This window comes from Protomyctophum parallelum (assembly GCF_964188405.1).
Source record: "Protomyctophum parallelum genome assembly, chromosome: 19".
Taxonomy (NCBI): domain Eukaryota; kingdom Metazoa; phylum Chordata; class Actinopteri; order Myctophiformes; family Myctophidae; genus Protomyctophum; species Protomyctophum parallelum.
In genome coordinates, this window is record NC_139717.1 from 38,053,089 (window position 1) to 38,076,914 (window position 23,826).

Below are 23,826 nucleotides of genomic sequence, written 5' to 3' on the forward strand. Positions count from 1 at the left end.
TTTTTAATTCCCTCTTGTGTTTTAGTTAATGACTTCCTGGAGAAGAAAAAGAGAAAGACAAAAAGAAAACGTATTATTACATTAGCTGTAGTTATTACAAATATGTTTTGTTCTGTTCTGTTTTTCAAAGTGCTTAATTAGGTGGGGAGATATCCTTTTCATTAACCGTCCTTTTCTGAAGGGTGATGGTTAATCCGAAGAGCAAGGAATAATTCAATTGTGCACTTAATAAGAACACATGAGTTGCCTTCTCCTCCTATGCTGCTCATGTTCCTTGGAGAATTCAGGAAAAAGACTAGCCAGTGCTACTGTATATGGACCAGAGAGATGGAAAACGTGTTTCCACTCTTAATCGTATAGGAAATTATTCAACTGCAGGCATCCTCACATTTTACTGGCTAAAGGCTGAAAAGCCATGCAACTTTTAAAGTCAGAGCAGGGGCAACTTTATAGTGTTTGTCTGCCATTCTGAACATGGGTCCTCTCTTTACTGTATGATCATTTTCAAATGAACAAAGCAAAATGTATATGTCCCATGCTAGAATGCTATGAAGGCTATTGTGCTATTTTGTACCCTGCCTGCCTGTGTGTTGCTTTGGCTTTAGGCCAGAGGAGATCTAGGGGGCATCATGGAATGCTGCTGAGTCCAGCTCCAACTCCAGCCAGCTCAGCAGCTGCTTGTCTAGACCCTCTGGCAGCTCAGTATCAATGAATACACCATCACTACACTCCTAAAGCCAACCGTATTAGAAAGACTTAGTGGACAGAGATCCACGTGCCTTTGGTGCGGACAACAACTAGAGCTATATAGTTAATTTATATAGGAGTGTGTCGCTCACTGAAAAGAACAGATTTTCAACTGAAGAACATGAGGCAATCTAATCTCTTATTTACAGACTGTGACACAATCGTACGACAAAGTACGAATTTGTCTTTATTTCAGTAGGATGGTGCGTGATGCACTATTTGATAGACAAATCATGAGGTAACGTACTAATGTAACTTAAAAGTCTAATGTTCTTTATTAACCGGCCAAAACAAGAGTCACAGAAACAAGTACAATAATTATTTTTTATAATTTATTGTACATTGTCATTTCTTCCATTATTCGAACTAACAAACATTATAACATTTCCATTTATACAAAATATAAACTATAAGGGGGGGGAAATATAAATCTAACATCAAACCTTCCCGTAGGTTTACGTACAGTCATTTCCTGGGGCTAACCCATGCACCAAAGGCGGAAAGGTGCCAGTCATACCCTCATTGTAAAGGACCATAACTTTAAAAATCACAAGGCAAAACTGACAGAAGTCCTGTGGCAACTTATTTGTAACATACATCTCTTTGACATGTCCAATAACAAAAACCATGAGCCAAATTATGAAAACCCGACCAAAATGTTATCAGACTTCCAGTAGTTGCTTTTTCATTTTTTTCATGTGCCAACCTTCACTTCACATACAAAACCATTCTGATATTCATTTCCAAGTGAAATTAAAACTACAAGAAGTACTTCTGTACACTCAAGTGGTCCACATTATCTTTTTTTTTTTCTTTCTTTCTTTTTTTTTAAGCGAGACATGTGACATGACAACCACAGCCCTGAGCATCTCCAAAATGTGATGATGTGACAATGGAAACGCTGGACAAACGGGAGTTGGCCGTACAAGGAGTGCTCTTCCTTTTCGTCTCCCATCTGGTGGGCTGGGGGAGGGGAGAGGAGCTGGGTGATGGCCTCCAGTGAATATTACGCCCCTGTTTTGAGAGAAAAATCGCCAGCCTCATGAACTTTCATCTTTTTTTTTTAACTGGGGCAGGAATGGGGTGAGGGTTTGTAGAGTCCATTGTGGCGACTGGATGTTAGTCTTGTGGTCTCTGTTCAGTGCGGCGTAGAGGGGACCGAGGGGTATGGTGGTGCACAGGGAGCATAGGGTGGGGCAGGGTGTGGCGGTGATGGTGGCTTGGTGGGGCGTGGGTGGCGGGGCATATAGAGGCTGGTCCGGTGGAGGATTTTCAACAGTAGCGTTGCAGGAGAGAGGTTGCCATGATGGTGGGGAGCAGAAGGGAGAAGGTTCCCGCTTGCAGTGACACGCCTGCTCCAGTAGGGGAGGTGGAGTTGGCCGAGCTGCTGTAGGTGTCTGTCGCCATGGTAGTGGTCACGTTGGCGGTGGAGTTGCCCCCTGCCGTGGGGGCTGTGTCATTCGCATTCGCTGCCTGGGAGACCATCTGTGGGCAAAAGGGAGGGGCACGAGGATTAGAACTCCACACTTCTCAAAAACTGTTTTTTCCTTCTTTTTTAAATTTTGTATACAAAACTACAACTTTTCTACCAAAACTGAGCTTTGAAGAAATAAATAAATAATTTGAAGAAATAAATAATTTAACAATCATTTAACAATTAAAGATGCTATAGATGTTATAAAACGAAAGAGTTAACACATAGAGCTTTAACATAGAGTAGGCTAGCCTATATGATTTGTGCAGAACAAACAAAATGTGTGCAAATAAAAACACTGCATGACCAATTGTGAATTGAACCACTAGTATAAGTTCATTCTGTTCCATTCAGTTAGCCTATATTCTGTTCTGTTCTGTTCTGTTCTGTTTTAGCATTGGAGAAAAAAATGGTTTGATTCTAACAATTCACTAATGATGTAATCAATCGGTGATGGTGAACCGGTGGGTGGGAGCCCTGGGAGAGGAGAGGGGCAAACCAACAGCCTGCTACGTTTCAGGTTTCTTTGGCACGCCACCGAGAGAAACTTTAGCCAGATCCCGTTGCACAGTCGACTATATACATTACCTATAGCCTAAATCATTTATTCACTTGAATTGAATCTAAAAAAATATGACAAGGTGCAGGTATTTTTGGGAAAAATCTATAAACAGCAACTCTAATAAGAAAGCAGCTCGTGGAATTGGATCTAGGCTATTATCAACTTATTTAGACCGATATGTTATTAAATTGTCTTGCGAAAACGTTCTAAAGCGAACCACATAACCACACATCATCACAATACAAAAAACATCACCGTAAAAACTTAGCCTACCCAAAATTTGCTTAAGAAATAATAAACACGTGAATAGAATAACATACCTGTGTCGATAAACATATGGCGAAAATAACCACTCCGAGTTGAACAATCATCATTTTTGACATATTTTCGACAAGGATTTGGCTAGATAGAGCACTATGCCCACTGACGCTGGTTCTTTCCAATGTGGTCGCGGCAATTGACGGAGCTTTTTATACCAGCATCATGTCTGATGTGACGTAGCAGCAAACCTCCACAGACCCTCCGCAACGGCAAGTAACAACTGAGGTTAACGCCATACATACAGGAAAGCAACGCCTTCTTGGCTTAAGTTGTAATTTATAATACTTTAATTTAAAATATTAATATAATATAATATTAATATTAATTACTATTTAAATGCTAATTGAAAATGGAAAAACTCAGAGGCAGTGTCCGAGGAATTGAAAACGTTTCCTTTGGACTGAATGGTCTACTTTTTTTTGCAGATTTAGTAATCTACCACAGGCTTAAATTAAATTAAAATGTAAAACAAATTACAATGCATTTCAATTCAAGCTAAATGAGAATTGTAACGCAACCTGTTGCATCGCCATTGAAAGATATTTCGACATGACAAGAGCGACATCTAGTGTAGACTATTGGGCCTGATTGAATGATCACAAGACCAAAGAGAAAACGCCCGCATGGTTCTTCCAGCCAGGTAGGCATGCTGCATTTCATTTAATACAAATGCAACGGTACAGTGCCAGGACTTTAGTAGATTGACTTTAAGACGAATAGTCCAGTCCTATTTTATAGTTTAATTATTTGGGGTAATACCGTATGGTAATTAGATGTAGGGAAATGGTTCGATGGCAAGCATGCAGTGCCAACACACATTAGTAGATGTCGCCCTCTAATGGCAACATCGAATCATTCCAAATCACGGCTGTATCGTCTTACATTTCTCTGCTAAACACACTCACAGACCTGTTTATAGTACCAACATTTTCAATCATATTACATTGACAGGGTGGATACACAATATAATCATCTGTCTGTGGGACAGTATTGAAAATAATGATAGGCCTACATTAGGGTACACAAAGTGGCCAATTCCTTTTTATTTTATTAAATCCAGATGTTCTGGATTGTAACTTTAGGCCTATAAATACTGTCTCTAGTCCCCTGCCATTTGGGTAAGTGAATTTCTGGGTGGAATTGCAAGTCAGTCAGACCCCCTATTTGCTTCCTCTCCTAAGAGAAACCGAGGGGACAGAGACAGCATTCCCTGCAAACGCACCAGATGTGCACTGTTATCGTGAGGCAGGGAGAGGGGCCTTTTGTGAGGCATCAGATAAGCCCTGTTCCCAAAGCTGGGCCAGATCGGGTATCATCAGCGGGTCTACAAGGGGGCGAAACCCAAGCCAAGCACTCTGGATCGGATTTCTGTTTACATGAGCTTGGTCCCTGGATTCCTCGAACCAGAGCTAGGGGCAGATGAAGCCTGGAAAAGAGAGGTTCTGACTGAGACTTCATTCCAATTCTGTCTGTCTGTCTGTCTGTCTGTCTGTCTGTCTGTCTGTCTGTCTGTCTGTCTGTCTGTCTGTCTGTCTGTCTGTCTGTCTGTCTGTCTGTCTGTCTGTCTGTCTGTCTGTCTGTCTGTCTGTCTGTCTGTCTGTCTGTCTGTCTCTTCACTGAATTTTGCCATTCAAATGAGGGTGAACAGCAGAAACAAGTCAGAAAGGGATAGGAATAAAGAAAGAAGTGTGACGGTGCATGCGTGCGTGCATACTGTAGGTTGTGTGTGTGCATGTTTGTCCTTTGGCCATCCCCTTCACCATCAGTAAAATAACGAGCAGCCTGTTGGGATATAGTCATACAAAAATCACAGTAGGCCTATCACCTACACATCAACTGAGTTGATGTGTAGGTGCAAGTCCTGAGGATTTTACAGCGGTGTAAAAAGTACCCTGGTATTGAGTCAAATATCATTCATCTTCATCTACAAGTGAAAGTTGGTGAATCAAATTTGTTCTTGAGGTAAAGTATATTACAAAGTGTACTTTATTCTTTTTAATATCAATGCATTGCTGTATAAAAAATGTGTCATGTTCCCAAAACATTCAAAGATTCAAAGAAAAGAAAACTTAATTGTGATAAACACAGCACATCGCATTGCTGCACGTCAGTCAGTCACTTATTATCCCCTAGATGGTCTTGTGAGTCGTGACATCACGTGACATCATCAGGGATGTCATATGCGACCAGCTGTCGCAATTTAGCCCATATGGAGATCATCAATATTGGCCAGCAACTCTACATCTGACCTCAAACCTCAACCCCTTAGATCTCCATATATGAATTTATGTCAGAACTCAGAACCTGTTCTGACATTTCATATGTTGATCCTTCCCCATGTCCATCTTCCCCATCGATGTCTCCCTTTTGACTGATACCTGTCCATTCATTCAAACTCTATAGACGGACCTGCCAAAAAGTTATTAGTGCGAAAACTACAGTTCTCAACAGGCCCGAAAATTAAGGCCCGGCCCTCATCAAACCCTGTACATTCAAGAGAATGTCCCCACTACCACCCTTAGATCTCCATATATGGAGCTGACCTGTTCTGACATTCCATATGTTTATCTGACCTCATAAATCCCCCCATGCTCCTTATATGGCCAGTACAGAATTCATTCCATGTTGATCTGACCCCCCATGCCAAAACGCACACCCAGCAGTCTGCTCCATGCAGAGGGCCATAATGCATATTAGTAGCAAAAATTGCAACGCGTTTTGAGCTTGTAGATCAGGTATTTTTTGCTATATTTCAATTGAAATCCTGAATTCTTTGCAATTTATTTTTTTATTTAATTTCAAATGTCTTTCAAATGGCTTTAATTATAGTTACCGGTATGTTAACTTTATGAACAAGTACAAATATATTGGACATAAAATAGACCATAACATTTACCTATTAAGCTCCTAAAGTAATTAAAGCGGGCCATGTTTGATTGTTTGGAATTGTAACAGCTGAAATCAATAATATACCAGTATTCGTATATTAATCTGAGGGTCACATGAGTGAAGGTGGGGGGCTGCATTGTGGACTCCAGACCACCCAGTTTCCCATTGATTGATTGATTGAAATATTTATTAACAGTTTGCAGAATTACAGTACATTTCAAGCACAAACTCAATACAAAGATTTTACGGGGGCCAGTTTCGAATTGCAGCCGTTATAGGTGCCCTTTGAGAGCGGTTTTGAAGGAGTCAAGGGATTCACATGTCTTAATGACTGTTGGTAGGGCGTTCCACATTTTGGTGGCATATAGGAGCGAAAATAATTTAGTCCCTTGTTTGTGCCGAATCTGGGTTGTACATGGTTTGTTGCACTCCCTCTGGTGTTGTGGGTGTGGACTTCGTTCACATTAAGGAAGTATTTAGACAGGTACATGGGTATATTGGTGGTGTATCGAATCTTGTGGACCAGACCCATTGCAAGATGCTGTACTCTGTCCATCCCAGCCTGTCAAAGTGGGCAGGGGTGAGGTGGGTTCGGGGGGTGAGGCCAAGTAGGAGCCTGACCAGTTTGTTTTGGGAGGTCTGGAGCCTTGTTTTAAGGGCCTTTGAGGTGCTGTGGTACCAAGAGGTGGATGCATAGTCAAAGAAACCTTGTACGAGGGCTCTTGTTAAGGTCTTCAAGGTGTTTTTGTTGACCAGTGTATGGTGTATTTACGGTACATTTACGATACATTTACAAGTAGGCCTACATTTACTTGTAGCCTACTTGGTTTACTGTCCACCACTGATTTCATCCATGTTGAGACAAACGTTTGAAGGCCGCTCTTTTCTATATGCACGGACACTGCAGGAACACACCAACCTCTCTATATCTGTCTGTGGTACTTTTCCTCAGGCAGGGAGAGCCAAAGGGCTAAATGTGGCGATTTCAGCCAGGTGTTGGGTTTGTTTCTCTTGTGTCAGTGCGCTGTGTGTGGTGGGGGGGGGGGGGGGGGGGGGGGGGAATGTGTGAATGAGTGAAGTGAAAAATGAAAGAGAGGGATAGATATTGATAGCCATACCTATTTATCACTCTGTAGCCTAATGCCACTAATGAAATCCTTGCCTTGATTTGAATATTTATTTATTTCCCAGATGGCAAGAGTTTTTGCATATCATTATTTGAATCTCAATAAGGCAATTCCAACTTTCCAAGTGCTACACAAAACACGGAGACAATTAAAGTGCAAAAGAAACAAATTAACAGTCACGTACGCACGCACGTCATCATCAAACAGATGCCATTTGAGAAAGCCCCAAACATTCTGCCATGGTATCATTTACACGCGCGGCTTTTTCATCCCTTTATTTTAAGACAAGAATATACAGACAGTGTTGTCGTCCCCCCCCCCCCCCCCCCCCCCCAGATAAAACACAGTCCTTGCATTCCTCAATGAAATGTATCTGTTGAGATTTGGGAGGGGTGGGCGCCAGGTGTTGGGTTACATTCGGAGGCCCCTCCCTGTTCTACCCAGGCCCAGAGAGAGAGAGAGAGTGAGAGTGATTGTTTCGGCGGTGGCACCAGCCCACAGCGCACGCATGTTCAGTGAGTGGGACTTCAATGGGAGAAGCCCCAGATGACGGATTCAGACGTCTGGGATTGGGAATGACAGCCGCTGTCACCGAGAGTGGCAGCTTTCGCTCTGTGCTCCTTGACTATAGTCGCCTCAAGTGACGCGCTGCTCTCTCGTTTCTCTCTCGGCCAAACGGATCCAGCCAGGACTATGCCAGAGATGGAGAAGGGCAGACCGCCGGAAAATAAACGCAGCAGGAAACCCGCGCACCCCGTCAAGAGGGAGATCAACCAGGAGATGAAGGTGAGAGCGTCAGTGACATGCTGTTAAAGCCGGTGTTTATCTTCTGACATGATGTTTATTGACGTGGTGTTGATAACTTAGTGATGTTTGTACCGTCTTCGTGGGGCAGAATGAGCGCACAAATCAGTGTTCGGAAGGCTCGGACACAGTTGCCTAAATAGTATTTATTATAGTTATGTGATCATGTTGTTGCCACGGAAAAATAACTTTCTTGACCTGGCTCCTTGTCACCAAATAATTATAAGAAATAAAAAATATATGGAAAAAAAAAAACTTCGGAGAAAAAAAAAGTTCAGTGAGTTTAAATTAAATGTCAGGCTGTTAGCCTTTGCCTTTCAGTGACGCGATATCAGGCCAGCTGTAATGTCCAGCGGAGTTCCAGATGTGCGTCAGTCGTCACCATACGGCAAAAACACATCACTTCTTCCCCGCTTCTGTTATGCGCGCACTTGTTCTCCCCTATACCGCACCTCTTCCAAAACGAGAGCGTTTATAATATACTTTAAATAACCTACTGTCTCCTCTAATCAAGAATCAAGTGCTGTTCTTGTCAAGGGGGGCACATGTGGCTAGATAAGTTCATTCAAAGTGGCGTGAATGATTCTTTCTGACTGTCCTACCAATACAGGCCTATTACTACTGGGAAACAAATCCATGGTTTGCCTCCTTGTTTGGGTTTTGAAACTGGCTATTTGAGACCTGTGCGTTTGGGCGTAAGGGATATCCAAGGCTCCCTCAAGTATAAGAATGGAGAAATCTAAAAGGACAAGCAGTTTTGGAGATTCTGCTCTTCGTGAGAGAGGAAATGTGCTCTTTTTGTGTAAGTGGTTTGGATTGTAGCTTTTGATATCCAGGGGAGGTGTAGTGTTACAACTTAACTAATTTTAATCAAAACATGTGAAACGCTATCCCTGCTTGATGTAAGCCTGCCTGGGCTGAATCTTGAGGTCGGCCCTGGTTTGTTGCCTTTGGCTGCAACTCTCTCTGTGGTTTGGGATATGGCTTGTCACTCTCACAAAGCAGATGTTTGTCTGAACTGCCAAAAAGAAACAAAAACAACATTGTGGGAAGCGGTAGGGGAGGGGAAAACGGCCTGTCTTTCACTAATGAGAAAATAGCAAGACAAAATGACAACTGAACTGAATGTACTGTAACATATAGGAAGGTTTTGATGATGGAAATTCTTTACTTTCCGAAAGTAGTAATCAATGCATGAACACTGCACTGCTTTGAGATAGGCACATGGACCTACCCAACAACAACACTCACACAGACCCGGTGGGCTCGCAGGCTGGGGCTGTGGACAGGACAAGTGTCCAACAATGAAATAGCAAGGAGGACAAGCGATTGAGAGAAAGACAGACTGACTCACAGAGTAACTGACAGACACACAGACAGACAGACAGACAGACAGACAGACAAACAGTGTAATTTCAAGTGGGGCCGCAATCCGGCCCAGTGTTGTCACAGTAATGAATCTGTTTCAACACCGCAGTCGGACCCGCGCTCTCCACGTCAGACCGGTGCACAGCTCCCAGACACCAGATACTTGACTTTAATCATGGTTAGGCATATTTAGCTGGATATGATACCACTGCGTGTGCTCGCTCGACAAACGCGCACGCACACACACACACACACACACACACACACACACACACAGGCACGCACACAGAGTAACCAAGAGAGGGAGAGATCAGTTTCTTTGAGGCCCTATAGTGCAGAGCAGAGGTCGGAGTGAGGGAAGCAGAGGAAAGAATGTGCAGTCAGTACTACAGCACTACAACACCACCACAGCAGACTGGCTGTGCTGGAAAAGACTGAAACCTGAGAGGCTACGTTGTGTCGGGTGTCAGGGCTGGAAGGTGCTGGGGTGGAGGGGAAGGAGGAAGGGGGCTAGTGGAGAGGCAGTGAGAGAGAGAGAGAGAGAGAGAGAGAGAGAGGGGAGGGGAGGGGAGGGAGGGACAGAGAAGACTGTATACAGATAGAGAGAGTGAGAGAGAGTGTGTGAGACGTGCGTGTGCGCTGGACACTGGAGAGAGAAGAGGGGAGAGGAGAGAGGGGCATTTCCGAGAACCGTGGGACCTCGCTGTGGTGTAGGGTGTCCCGCTCTGATTTCTGCCCGTTCCGGATCGGATTTCTCCTCCAATCCGGTTCTCCCAAAAGCCACAGAGAGAGGTGGGTGGATGAAGAGAGAGACCTTTGTGTTTTTTTTTTTTTTTTTTTCTCATCTGGTCGTAATAAAAAAAAGAGACCACACGTCCCATCTGTGGAGAACAGTTTTCTTTTCTCTGTCTTTTTTTTCTTCTTTCTTCCAATTAAACGTAATAAACAAAGGATGATTCATAGATTTCACACTGGTGTTAGGTTTTCAACCTTTCCGTCTCAGATTTAGCAAGAGTAAACAACTTGAATACATCATGGAAAAAGTGCCATACTGTACTCCACTGTGCTCATATTCATTTCTCCGGCTGGGGCCGAGGCAAAAAAAAGAACCCTGTCCATTGATTCGGAGTTAGGAAGGTCTGATTATTTTTAAGTGTAGGCTATGGATAAAAAGTTCCACTAACGACAGCATACAATATAAGGTCATGTGCAGATTCGTATTCACAGGTGGGCAGAGGCACAGTTATCCCGTCCCCGTTCACAAAGTGATTGATCAGTGATATATTTGGCCATTTTATCCCGTGCAGACATTTGCTGAGAGCACCATGAACGAGCTGCTAGGCTGGTATGGATATGACAAGGTGGAACTTCGAGACTCGGAGGCCGGCGAGATCCGGAACTACAGAGAACGACGTCAGCACGTGTCTGTGCTAAAAGGTGAGACCAGGTATCTGTATACAGTACAACAGTTTAAGACCGGGTCACCCTCGATACACAGCGAGCACAGTAACAGGTTCTACCGGTTGTCATACTGCAGACACCGAATCACTGGCGCTGCAATTGAGTCGAGACTTCTCACATTTCATACATTATGATAGGTCTATAGTTTCACAACATGTTTGTACTATAAGCCTGTAAGGGGAATTGTTATGGTTTCAAAAGATGTTGCGATATCGTGCCAAGGACATGTATGCAGCTAAGGTATCATATTCCATGAAAAAAAAATGAAAGTTGATTATATGATTATGTGTTTATGTCTTCCAGAAAACTCATTGCCAAAACCGAAGAGCCTGGACAGCAAGGTGGGTCCCTCAGTTCTGGCCATGAGGAGTGGGGAGAGAGAATCCTCCTGTGTCCCCTCCTCTTCGTCCTCCTCGTCTTCGCCAAGCTCATCCTTGACAAGCCCGAAGGAACACAAGAGCGCCCCTGTCATCGTGCCCCTCATAAAGCCCTCTGCAGGTAGGGGAGAATCGCTACACTGTGATAAGATCGATACTACGTTTATGTTTGTTCTCATGTTTCACAAGGTCATTGGCATTTCGTTCTTGCCACATAGTCCCGCCATACACCCACAAGCACACATTATCCTGCACACATGCTATTCCTCCATTGAGACCAAAGTACAGGTCAGGGTCAGGCATAGTAGAGGGGACAGCCACAGGTTGCTTAAGACTCGTAGTGACAAAACAGTGACCAATGTTTGTCAACATCCCCATCCCACCATATTTTATTACTCTCTTATGGGTGCAGTACTTAGTTTTAGACAGTTTTTGTTTTAGACTAGTCATTGGTTACCAGTCATTAGTCCTACAACTACAACCTATCTCAAACCTCACCCTAAACCTAACCTCCCACGGGGCAGCACACCTAAACCTAACCTTAACCCATGTCAACCTGAAGAAGTTGAATTTGGGCATTTCGCTACTCTTATCCAGAATAACTTAAAAAGTCAAGGTCAGCGTAAGAAACATAAACTAGCATGAAACCTAGTCAACTAAAAACATTGTACAGTAAATGGTTGTTGAATTAGATTAGAGTACTAAGAAAATATGTGCTACACAATTTACAATTTAGGCATTTAGCAGACTCTTAATCCAGAGCGAGTTGGCAGGTAGATGTAAAACCTAGCATTTAAATAACATGCATAACATCTGTAGATGACACAACTACAGTAACATCTATCTAAATCTAAATAGGCAGACAGACAGACAGACAGACAGACAGACAGACAGACAGACAGACACACCCACCCACCCACACACCCACCCACCCACACACACACACACACACACACACACACACACACACACACACACACACACACACACACACACACACACACACACAAAATATTCAATCGATCAATCAACAAACAGACAGACAGACAGAGCAAAATACACACAGTCACAGTGTCATTACAATATCCTCCGTGGTTAGGCAAATACACACAATCACAGTGTCGTTACATTACAGAATACACTGATATCGTTATATATCCTATGCTACATAACATTTGCTTAATGGGTCCAGCCCGCCATCGGCCCGCCAGACGCCAGTGGGTGGACCACAGCTCCCCGTCACTGTTGGTGATACTGGTGATGACATCAATGAGCAGTGGTGCAGTGCTCATTGCACGTGGTACCACGGCGTCCCGTCAGTCTTTTGAGCAGGAGCATGTGCACGCACAGCAGGCACAGATGTGCACGTGCACGCACATGCAAGGATGAGCATGTGCGTACCCGCAAGAGTGCGGAAACCTCGTGTATTGATCAAAAACCGCCTCTTACCAAAGCTTACAAAAGAGACGAGTGTCAGTGTAACAGTGTGGATTAACGTACAGTAGGAATGACCCTGGCTGGATGCACATCAATGGTCCATTGTATGACCTGCTAAGTACTGTAGGTGTGTGGGTATACTGTCAGATGTTCTGAAGCAGTCTAAAGAGAATGTTTGGAACAGTGGCTGATGGATTCATGAACTAACTGATGTCCGCAATGTAGAAACTAGTGATTTCCTATACAAACATGTTTCCTACTATTTATGCACTAGTAAACCTAAGTACAATTTATCCACCATTATTAAATTACAATGCATGCGTGTGCGCACGATGTGCGTGTGATGTCATTAAAACAGCATCCCACCTGTTAAAAAATCACCACAACACTGGGGATGACGGGGAAGTGCCATAGCATTAATTCCTTTGTTGATTCTCCTCTATCTCCCATATCTCTCTCTCTCTCTCTCTCTCTCTCTCTCTCTCTCCCCCCCCCCCCCTGCCCTGTAGTGGAGGATGTTCAAAATGTGCAGATAGTGTGCGTATGGTGTCAGAAGGAAGGAGTGAAGCGCTACTCCCTATGCATGGGTTCGGAGCTCAAGAGCTTCTGCAGCGAAAAGTGCTTCGCTGCATGCAGACGGGCCTACTTCAAGCGCAACAAGGTCGGTAGTTCACCGAGGAAAACTCATTGTTTCAGCAATCTCGCTGGCCCATTCGTCAGAGATATGACATTCCAGCTGATGTAATAATATAAATAATGCATTACTGCACAATGCCTTGAATGATATGGAATTGGCTACTCACTGTAAACACGGCTAAACACTGACAGTCCTTTTTTTTTACTTTTTTAATACATACCGGTAATATGCAATGTCGAAGAAAACATTCAGGAGCATACCGTTATATGCATTGGAGACGTTCATCTAATTGCTGCAAAAGCCTACAGAGGGGACTCTAGAGCGTCGCAGACAATGAACACAATGTTTTGGGCCAAACAAATAATTAGAAAGTAGAAAAGAACGGCAGGTTACAACACTTTCTTTGTTGTTTTTCTTCTTATAAATTATTTGATCGGCCCAAAACATTGTGTTCATTGTCATGATTTGTCACGATCCCAGTTGGCTTTGTCCGCGGCGTAACCGTCTTTAAATAAATAATTTAGGAATCGCCTATGGTGAAAATGAATGGAGAACCATTTCCTAGGCCACTCGTTGTTCTGAAAGGGGGAGGGACTGCGACGCTCTATAGTCTACAATACTAGGCAGGCCAAATTTGGAAAATGAAAATGTCACACTCTTGATCACAGTACAACCCCGCCTAACATAATATCCCTGGGTTTGTTATTGACATTTCAATTCAGGCAAAACAGAAATCACTAGATGAAACACTTTAAGATTGTGGATTGTGTATTCGGATGTATGGATGGACCAATTATTAAGTATAGCAGGACACACACACACACACACACACACACACACACACACACACACACACACACACACACGTACACGTACATGCACACACATGCACGTCGCACGCACAGCGTTAGTGTGCGCCAGGTGTTCAGTGTTCACATACAGTACGTAGTAGACACAGCCAATCAGAAGATTCTGGCAGGTAAACAAACCCTCAGAAATAGATACCACTGATCTTGACAGTGAGGTCATATTGGACAGATTAATTTACACAAATTTAAAAAGCGAGATCTCAGAGAACACTTACGGTATTCTGGTTTCCAATGGAGGGGCTAGTGTAGGAATGGTGTGAGAGAGGTCAAAGTTGAGAGAGGACACTTGGTATCAGTTTCGTGTTAATGGAGGAGTGGCCAGTCATTAAGTGGCTTTGGTCCAGAGGAAAGGGAAGTGGTACCTCTATAGAACTGCTCTGATACGCGTTGCCACAACTTTTCACCATCCATTATGACATGGATACCCGCTCTTTGGAGGTGCGAGGTGGCAGGCAGGGCTATCGCCTTTCACCCTCGCTGTTGTTTATGCTACGCTTGGTTGATTCACACGACAACAGAGACAAAAGAGCAGTCTGCGTGCAACAAGGCCTCTCGTTTTTTGGAGGTGGGGAGCAATACGTTGCCGTTGGCCTGTCCGTGCTTGTCTGAGAGGAAGGGCAGGGGGCCTGGGGCGAGGTGTCCACTTTCAGCGCATACCTTACCTGCAGCTGCCTCATGTTTCGTAACTCAACACGACTCAATGGGCGACAGAGAAGGGGGAGCGCTCAGATCCACACAGCATCGGTTTACATAAATCGAATGGAGTTTCCTATGTTCATACGGCAAGGCCGTTGACAATATGACAATTCAAATTCATCATCTACACTTATCTCCCCGATCAGTTGCATTGTGTCTATTTCACAACACAACTGACCGTACATGCATGGTTTCACAAACCTTTTTGCTGCTTCCGAGAATTGATGACAAGCCAGTGATTTGCATCGTGGGCTATTTCGGTTCGTGTTATGTAAGAAGCGTCCCACTTTTGGTTTAATGACCACAGGATGATTCAAACATGGTGATTTAAAGTAACCATCGTATGAGTTGTGGTGGTTTTAACCATCCAGGCTACTGTGATCAAGTAAATGCTCCCCAATAGATCATGCCTTGGGTGTCAAACTGTGTTTTCTTTCCCTGTGTGTCAGGCCAGAGACGAGGATCTGCATGGAGAGAGGTCTCCCCAGCACCCCCAAACAGAGGAGTCCCCCAGGCTGGTGCTGAAGATAAACAGCAATGTCAGAGTAAGAAGAACACACTATCAATGTACCTTTTGTATTATTTTACTCATATGAAACACTAACACAGTGTAAGTCTCAGTGGTCCATTATCTCAGAGCTTAAGTTCTCCTGTTGCATGGTTTACTTATATCTCCAATTACGTTCAAACAATGATTATATGTGTTCATGGTTCACTCCTTTTATCAACATGTTTTCAGATCTGGCATATCACTTAAAGTGACCCTCCACAGTCTCTTTCCCCTGCACCGCAGGTATGCGATTGGTGCAAGCACGTCCGTCACACCAAAGAATACCTGGACTTCGGATCTGGTGAGGAGAGGGTCCAGTTTTGCAGCACCAAGTGTCTGAATCAATACAAAATGGACGTCTTCTACCGAGAGGCTAGGGCGGCGCTCACAAACACCAGCTCCAGTCCCAGCAGAGCCAGCCAAGATGGCAGGGCGGATGGCAGCGAGGTGGGGCAGAAGCTGCTCACCCCCGAATCATGGAACAGCGGCGGCGGCGGCGGCAGCAGCACAGGGGAACTCCGTCACAGAAATGTCTCCCCTAAAGGACACATGCCCGTCCACGGATCGGCTGCATCCGCCTCCGTCTCTCCATCCGAGGCAGCCTCGTCCTCCTCCAAGGTCCCCGTCTCTGGGCTGAGATTGCTGGAGAGACCCATCCAACCCATCCCTCCGCATCCCCCTGCCGTGGAGGTGTTGTCCAACCCTGCTGCTCCTCCTGCCTTTCACCATCCCCCTCCTGCTCATCCTCGTCTCATCATGGAGCACCAGCCCATGCCTCAAATGCACATGCCCTTCATCAGACCTCCTCTTCATGCTCAGGGCCTGAAAAGCCCAGTCACCAATTCTCACAGACACCCGGGACCCGCTTCCAGCCCCATCCACCGCCCGCCCCACTCTCCCCACATGCAGCCCCCCACAGCCTCGTCGATGAACCCGCCAGGAATGGGGCATCCCTTCCCAGGTGCCTACTTCCCTGGCCTTCACTCTCCTCCTATCAACATGATGCCTCGGGGGCCTGTCCCGATGCATCCTTTTATGAACTGGAATGGTATTCCTTCCTTTAGCCCTCTGCTCCCTCAGCCCACCATCCTGGTGCCTTATCCCATCATTGTCCCGCTCCCTGTTCCAATACCCATCCCTATCCCCATTCTAATCCCTGCTAAATCAACAACCCCAGAGGCCCCAAGCCATGGCGGGGTCATCCAACCTGTGCCAGAGGGAGGAGACAGGGGTAGATCCCGGGGCGCCAGGCAGCCATCTCCCAGTTTCTGTATGGGGGACAGCAGACAGGGAGCCAACAGACTGGGCAGAACCTCCACTCAGGGTCTCCCCTCACCTGCAGAGCCCAACAGAAGGGACACAGATTGGGTTAAATCAGAAAGGCCATTCTCATCCCCAGCATCCACGCCACATAGTGGAACATCCTCCCCCAGTGCCCGATATAACGAATCACCTTCCTCTGTCCCAGGATCAGAGACAGTGACAGACTATAATCTTACCCAGCATCAGCAGCCGGAAAGACAGGTTATCCAGAGGGTTCTCCAGAGGACCCAAGTGAAGGTGGAGCCCAACACCAACGGGGTGGTTGACTTGTCAGGGCCAGGTGAGTCAGGACCTGGGCTGGGTACCAGGGCAGTGCTCCATGATGTTATCAAGCCCACTCCTCTTCGACCCCAGTCCCCTTCAAATGATGCTGCCTACCGCCCGCAGAATTCCAGCACTCCACCTTCACAGCCTCGGCCCAGCCCCAGGGGGAGCAGCCCACCCAACGACCCTACGTCTTCTTCCCCGGTGTTCCAGGACCACGGTCCAAATGGGATGACCTCAGGTTCTGCCGCTCCCAGCCCAGATTCCTCCCTACCCCAGAGAGCAGCTCCGCCCCTAGATCCTGCGCTTAGTGAGCTGGAGGCCATCAAAGAGAACAACTGCTCTGTGGTCGGCCCTGTCCGGGCTGAAGGCACAGTCATCCAATCAGAGGAGACCTTGGCTGTGGGCGGGGAGGCAGGAGAGGACCCTCATGTGCCTGATGAGGACCATGCCTACGCTCTGCCCACAGCACCAAAGACAGGGGGGGGCACCACCACCGCGCTGCTCTTGCCCAAATTAAGGGACAAGGGTGCCCTGCGGAGCCCTCCTACTCCTAGTGCACCAGGTTCGGGAGACATGGAGCCAGCTCTGAAAAGGCGCTGCCTACGTATCCGTGATCAGAATAAGTAGGGGATGGAGGTGAGACTTGTTTACAAAGTTATGACTTATATGTTATTTTATATGTTCTGACTTGATTTAAGATAAAGCATATATATATATATATATATATATATATATATTATATGCTTTATCTTATTTTAACTCAAAATAATTTCTGTTAAACATCTGTCATCAAAGTCATAAATTAACCATAATCAACAAACTGTAGTACTATGTATTAGATACCTAACTGAATATAGGGATAGATATAGTAGAAGGAACAAAATACCTCCTCTCCATACTGGAGATAGATACACCAAACCAAACTGAAGTATAATTAGGAACACCACATTGGTGGATGGTGGGTGGAGGTTACATCAAATAGTGTCCTGTATCTCCAATCTCAGAAAAGCATTCTAGATCGTTTACAGAAACACTTAGCTGTGATTTTTCAAACATCCCAAGCTCTCAATGCTTTTCCCTGTGTGCCACGCTCCAAGCAGGTTAAAGCAAACACCACAGAGATGAATAAACACCTTGGATTTTACTGTACAGGAATTATTTGCAGACACCATTTGAACATGCCTATCACACATATAGATAGATACTGTACAGACGCACGCACGCATGCACGCACAGGACATTGGCAATCATAGGTCACACAATATGCGCATGGTCACTAAACAGCATGGCGCCAAAGAGAGAGAATCCCAGTAACCTGGCACTCCTCTGTCCTCTAGGGTTACAGTATGGGAAGGAGGTGGAGGGCAGAGACAGAGAGAGTCACTTTGAAAGGAGATCACCTCAGCGCTGCCTGACAGTCACAATGCTTTGTTTGCAAGGCAGCCTGTTTCATAGACCCGGCTTTGCCAGGACACGCGAGCATTTGTCTGCCTGTGTGTGAGAGGAAGAGAACAAGAGAGAGACAGAGGGAGAGAGAGGGAGAAGTTGAAGCCAGGTTGACTGAGAGAGCTCAAAGTCATAGATGTGCGAGAGGGACTGCCAGTGAGTGATTTTGAACCGCCTGCCTCCTGCAGGGCGAGCAGACAAGGCAAGCACGCTACCCTTCTTTTCCTGGGGTTGCCTTGGAGACAGAGGTGATCGTCAGGCAGACTACAAGGCGCTGTGAATATGAGAGCCAGCCCATGGTGATGGAGCTCTGGGGCTTCATTAGAAAACGCAGGGGCAGAGTTGGAGCGATCCGGTTACGTATGTCATAATGACACGCTATTCTGGCCTTGCCCTGTCTCACTCCCATGTATGAGTTTAGCACTCGCCTCCCATCTCCACTTTCCTCCCCTATTCCTCCTTCTCCTCACTCACCACCGCTGTCTCCTGCCAACCAGATGTTGTTGTTACCAGACCAGAACAGAAACCCCTCCTTTCTGTGGGCCAATCAAAGGGTTCTCTTCATTTCACTTGCCTGATTGGAAATCCAAATGACCCCAACACCACCTATCGTTTTTTTCTTTTTACAAACTATCCACCATTATGAGGTCATGTTCTCACTTTACTGTATGTCCTGGGATTAAACCGCCGAAAGAACTGAGAGGGTTTAGATTTCCACTGTGCTTCACTTCCCTCCATTTTCCCTCTCCAAGCCTCCATAAGGCCAAAAGGTCACCTTAATAATAATGGTGTTTGAAAAAGATGACTGCCTGGTGGAAAGAGCACTACATAACCTGTTATCTTATACTCCAAAAGTTCTGTGCCAAAGCATTAAACGATTCCCTTTCACTAAATGAGGTCCCACTTTTACCCTTTGTCATTTGTTGTGGTTTTGTGCGTCCCCTTAGTAACCGATACATATGAAATCACAGCGTGTTGCTAGCGTCGTGCAGGCGGATTTATGGCCTTGTGTTGTGTGTAATGGGAGCTGGCTGCCTTGCGCCAATGACTCTAGTTCAGCACCTCTGTGCGCGGAGGTGAATGTTGCTGTCCTGTTCCATTGTCTCTGCTGCTAAAAGTCTTTAAAAAAAAAAATCACCCACTCTGACATGATCCGCCGCCAACTGGAGGATTTCACCTCAGGAAATAGCCCGGTTTTACGTCTCAGTTTTCCTTGCCTTTATTTGGGATATTTTATAGCCCCGTGTAACCCGATCTCTCCACATGGGTATTCGCTGAGCGTTTGAAACTAAAACGCAGTGGGACAGAGGGAGTACAGAATCCTGGCTTGGACCTTACGTGTGTGTGTGTGTGTGTGTGTGTGTGTGTGTGTGTGTGTGTGTGTGTGTGTGTGTGTGTGTGTGTGTGTGTGTGTGTGTGTGTGTGTGTGTGTGTGTGTGTGTGTGTGTGTGTGTGTGTGTGTGTGTGTGTGTGTGTGTGTGTGTGTGTGTGTGTGTGTGTGTGTGTGTGTGTGTGTGTGTGTGTGTGTGTGTGTGTGTGTGTGTGTGTGTGTGTGTGTGTGTGTGTGTGGTGCGTGTGTGGCGTGTGCGCGAGGGAGGGTGTATACGTATATGTTTAATATGCATGTTTGAATGAAACTGTATTAGTGTGTGAGAAGGAAAAGAGTCCAGATGTTCTTCGTTTGATTGTGCGCTGTGCGACAGTTATCTGAGTGTTGACATGTCTAAAAGCCTCATTCTCACAGTGTTTATGCGGAATGGGCGGATTAGGGAAGGAGAGGGAAGTGAAGGAGGGGTTGATATTGGATATGGTAGAAATGGAAATTCTACAGTCAGACGAGAGTCTAATATCCCCCCCCCCCTCCTCTCTCTCTCCTTCAATGTGATGAACAGACTCCCTGTTTAACACTGTACCGTGGTGCCAGAACCAGTGACATGCCCTCTTGTGGACGACACCAGCGCTAACACCCTCCAGTCTGTCAACCCATCCAGACTGGCCTGCAGTGTCCAGCTCTTCCCACATGCCCAGCAGGGTGCCAAAGCAGGAAGTCGCCCAGATGGCCACATCATCCCAAGCCAACATGGGGAAATCCAGAATACTTACGAGCACAGCACAGTCACACGTCTTGTCCTGGACCAAAAAAAAAAAGGAAGAAAAAGAAGAAGAAAAAAGTATTATTGGCCAGCGTGGTATGTTGTGTTCAGAGAGAACACGATGCGGAGCATCCCTGATCCTTTGCCTGTCAAATATTTGCCCTAAAGTGTGAGTGCGAATGTGCGTGTGTTATCTGTGTGCACGTGCAAGCGTGGCTGTACGGATGCGCTCCTGGTCCTGCTCCGTGCGGCAGCAGACGGAGCTCTGATCAGCCTTGTGTGGTCTTCTCAGATGGAGCCCGAACATGATCTCTTTCCAGGGGAAACGGTTTGTTTTCTCTGCCCGGCTCACACAAAGAGCCACATTGTTCCTCTCCCCATATCCCACGCTGACTCCCCACTCCAGGTTTTGGGTTACCTGGCCGACGGGTGCTCAGACTTCAGGATTTCTTTTTTTTTTTTAACTTTTTAAAACTTTTTTATTTTGATCGAGAGCCAGGAATATCTCTCTAGTCTACCCCACGCTCCTGCCTGCACCTTCTCTCCTCCCAATCTAAATACAGTACACAGAACATGCTAGTTCTTTATAGGCTTGATCCCTCACAAGTGATTGCCTGTGATCCCCTGCCCTCCCCTCTCTCTCCCTCTTTCACACTCTCCTTTCAACCTCCTTCAAGGGAGGAGAGAAATTCTGCTGAGATTGAGACTCCATCCTCAGGCAGTTTACACGCGGTGCGGAGAAGAGTCCCTCTCAGGCTGCGAGGTGGGAAGACTGAGCGATGTAATGTAATCTCCAAGGAGACAGGATGCTCCTCTTTCTGCCTGCTCACAACTGTGTGTAAACCTACACGGGCTAGGCTGTGCAGGGGACGCCTATGCCACCTGAGATAGTCTGTGAACGTAGGGCTATGTGGTGTGCACAAAATCAAATATTCAGATATTTGTGACAAAATACCTCAATGTCGATATTGTGAAGATCACAATCATATTTCCAAAAATAGCAAATCTACAAGATCACATTGTGGCACATTTAGATCGGATAGCTGTTTTTGAAAATATTTGAAAGTAAAATAGGGCTTAAGTGATTTAACCCAGTAAAGGACAACAGCTACTGTATACCATATAACATTATATAATACCCAAAATCCCAGACGATATATCTAGCCTAGTTTTATATCACAATATCGATATATTGCCCAGCCCTATGTGAGCATTCAGTGGTCTTAACGACACTGGTCCATAAACGTGTGATTCCCAGAAGCCCCCAAACCATTTGTTCGATCTGCCAAGCCTGATCATAGAAAATCAGGATCACTTTGATTTCTGGGTACACAGTAAAATCGTCAGTGTTCATTTATGTATTTATTACTATTGAGAGTTAAATATAACCAAGGATCCATTTGGGCTACATTTTGTACATTGTCAGAGTTAAATAACAGTGAGGATTTTACTGTGTACTACAAACGTACAGGAATGTTTCCTGGCGGCGTGTTCCTTTGTGTTCGTTGTACGCGGCAAATAGAGTGATACTGATTCTGATCCTTTTGTGTTATCTGTGTTATCCGAAGATTTTGGACAACAGGGTAGTCATATTACCAAATGTGGTATTATTTTCAAACCGTCAATGGCTGCAGTGTGAAGCTATCAGTATTACAGTTCCCTCTTCTGGGGATACGTTATGACATTTGATCCTGTGAGAGCATCTCGGGACTCTTAGTCTTGTCAACATCCCAATTTAAGATTTCATTTGTTCATTGTTTTGTTGTACTTTACGCAGATACTTCTCTGACCTTATTAACTTATGGATGATGCTTCTGCAGACCCCCACCTCCCCTAAAAAGTGCTTTATTTGTTTGTAAGTTGTTCTGTTTTTGTTGTTTCACGATTGTACTTTAATGAGTGCCGAAGCTCTTATTGCCCTTTTTGCAAAAAATCTTGTATAATATATGCCCACTAGAGTGCAGTGTTTGACTTTGGAACTTTTGCACCTGCCTGTTTTGGACAAGCCAAGCAACTAACAGAATAGGCCAGGGCGACCAAAAGTCTGCAACTTTCATGCTGCACACAACACTGCACTCAATGCCAACTGATGTTCATGCCAGATAGATACTAGTTTCTCACATACACTGATCTAACCTATATTTGCTGCCAGTATGTTATTCTCATGTTACGATACCTCCAAGACTCATCAGGCTGCCAAGAATCTAATATCATTATAATAGTTCAACACAACTTCAAGGGGGATGCTGTTATTTGCCCAGGAATAAATACACAATCATCTTGACCTACAATAAGTTCTAAAAGTGGGGTCCTTGAGGGCGTTCAGGGTCACCAGCAAAATGAGGAACTGTTTCACAACTTTAACCCCATTTTATACTTTGGCTAGTGTATTCAAATGTAGACAAACAACAAGCTCATGTGTCGTCATGTGACATGATCTTTTCAGATGGGGGGGTCCATGGCCAAACAAATGTACAAATTTTGGCATCCTTGGCAGAATAACTCCTAATTTGATATTTGATCCACCCCTGCCAGCATATACAACCACATTCCAAAAGAAAATGTCATGCTGTGTTAGTTTTCTGTGTGTATGTGTGTGTGTGCGTGCGTGCGTGCATGCATGTGAGCGTGTATGTCTATGGCAGAAACACATTTCACTGTATCCCCACTCATTCCAGTCCATATCCTCACTATACTGTGTAGGCCATGCCATTATGTCACTGTTATCTACAGTATATACAGATGGCCAGAGGAGGGGACCATGTCAACAGCTCATCTGACTCAGTGATGATATCACCCGATGCAAATAGCTGTGACATCATAGGTGGTCCTCTGTTTCTAACCCTGGAGGCCAACATTGAGACTGCCATTATCACTTTGTTGCACATTATTATCATTGCCATTGTTGCTGACCATTATGTCTCTTTAACCCAATGTTTTGACAAATTATTTGTGTCAGAAATTATATTGCTATTGTTGTTGCCTAAAACCCACACTTGTTGGTGTCCCTGTTCTACATTTAGCCTACTGTGTGAATAGATTGTTCAAAGATGGTTTGTATTTGAAGAGTAAGTAAGTAACCAGGTTTGATGGAAACCAATTTGTAAAGTAAATAAAAGTTATTGTACAAGCAACAAGTTCTGCCCTAATTGTTTGTTATATTTATGTTTTACAGCTCTACAGTGGCATTATATAGCCTATGTTACTGTAGGTAAGTAATAGGCCTACCTATTTCATTGATACAGTGGCAAGTCTAGACATATAGGCTATAGTATAAAAATGAAAATTGTAAACGATAAATATCATTTTGACCCACACGGACTTTATACTACTAGTCCACAGACCACACACACACACACACACACACACCAACACCAT

General features: G+C 45.0%; 1 protein-coding gene and 1 long non-coding RNA gene across 3 annotated transcripts; one reads left to right on the plus strand and one right to left on the minus strand.

Moving 5' to 3' along the window:
* Positions 1-1,064: 1,064 nt before the first annotated feature.
* On the minus strand, positions 1,065-3,222 carry LOC310876575. Its single transcript, XR_014570732.1, has 2 exons — positions 3,104-3,222; positions 1,065-2,232 (listed from the first exon to the last, which is right to left on the minus strand). It is a non-coding gene; the product is annotated as an uncharacterized lncRNA (long non-coding RNA).
* Positions 3,223-7,598: 4,376 nt separating this feature from the next.
* Positions 7,599-23,585, plus strand: LOC310876580 (sine oculis-binding protein homolog). Of its 2 annotated transcripts, none has more exons than XM_083790145.1 (7): positions 7,599-7,906; positions 10,600-10,729; positions 11,057-11,251; positions 13,077-13,228; positions 15,219-15,314; positions 15,542-17,545; positions 20,248-23,585. In XM_083790145.1, the coding sequence occupies exons 1-6, from the start codon at positions 7,814-7,816 to the stop codon at positions 17,534-17,536; spliced, it is 2,661 nt and encodes an 886-aa protein (XP_083646271.1). In that variant the 5' UTR covers positions 7,599-7,813; the 3' UTR covers positions 17,537-17,545; positions 20,248-23,585. The 2 variants fall into 2 exon arrangements, with proteins under 2 accessions (XP_083646271.1, XP_083646272.1); XM_083790146.1 differs by lacking the exon at positions 7,599-7,906 and adding an exon at positions 9,937-10,084.
* The last annotated feature ends 241 nt before the right edge of the window (positions 23,586-23,826 follow it).

Bases quoted from the DNA above. Each gene is read 5' to 3' on its own strand.
- LOC310876580 (XM_083790145.1), top strand. From the start codon at position 7,814: ATGCCAGAGATGGAGAAGGGCAGACCGCCGGAAAATAAACGCAGCAGG. The intron at 11,252-13,076 runs GTAGGGGAGAAT...CCTGCCCTGTAG, and splicing joins CCTCATAAAGCCCTCTGCAG to TGGAGGATGTTCAAAATGTG. The intron at 15,315-15,541 runs GTAAGAAGAACA...GACCCTCCACAG, and splicing joins AGATAAACAGCAATGTCAGA to TCTCTTTCCCCTGCACCGCA.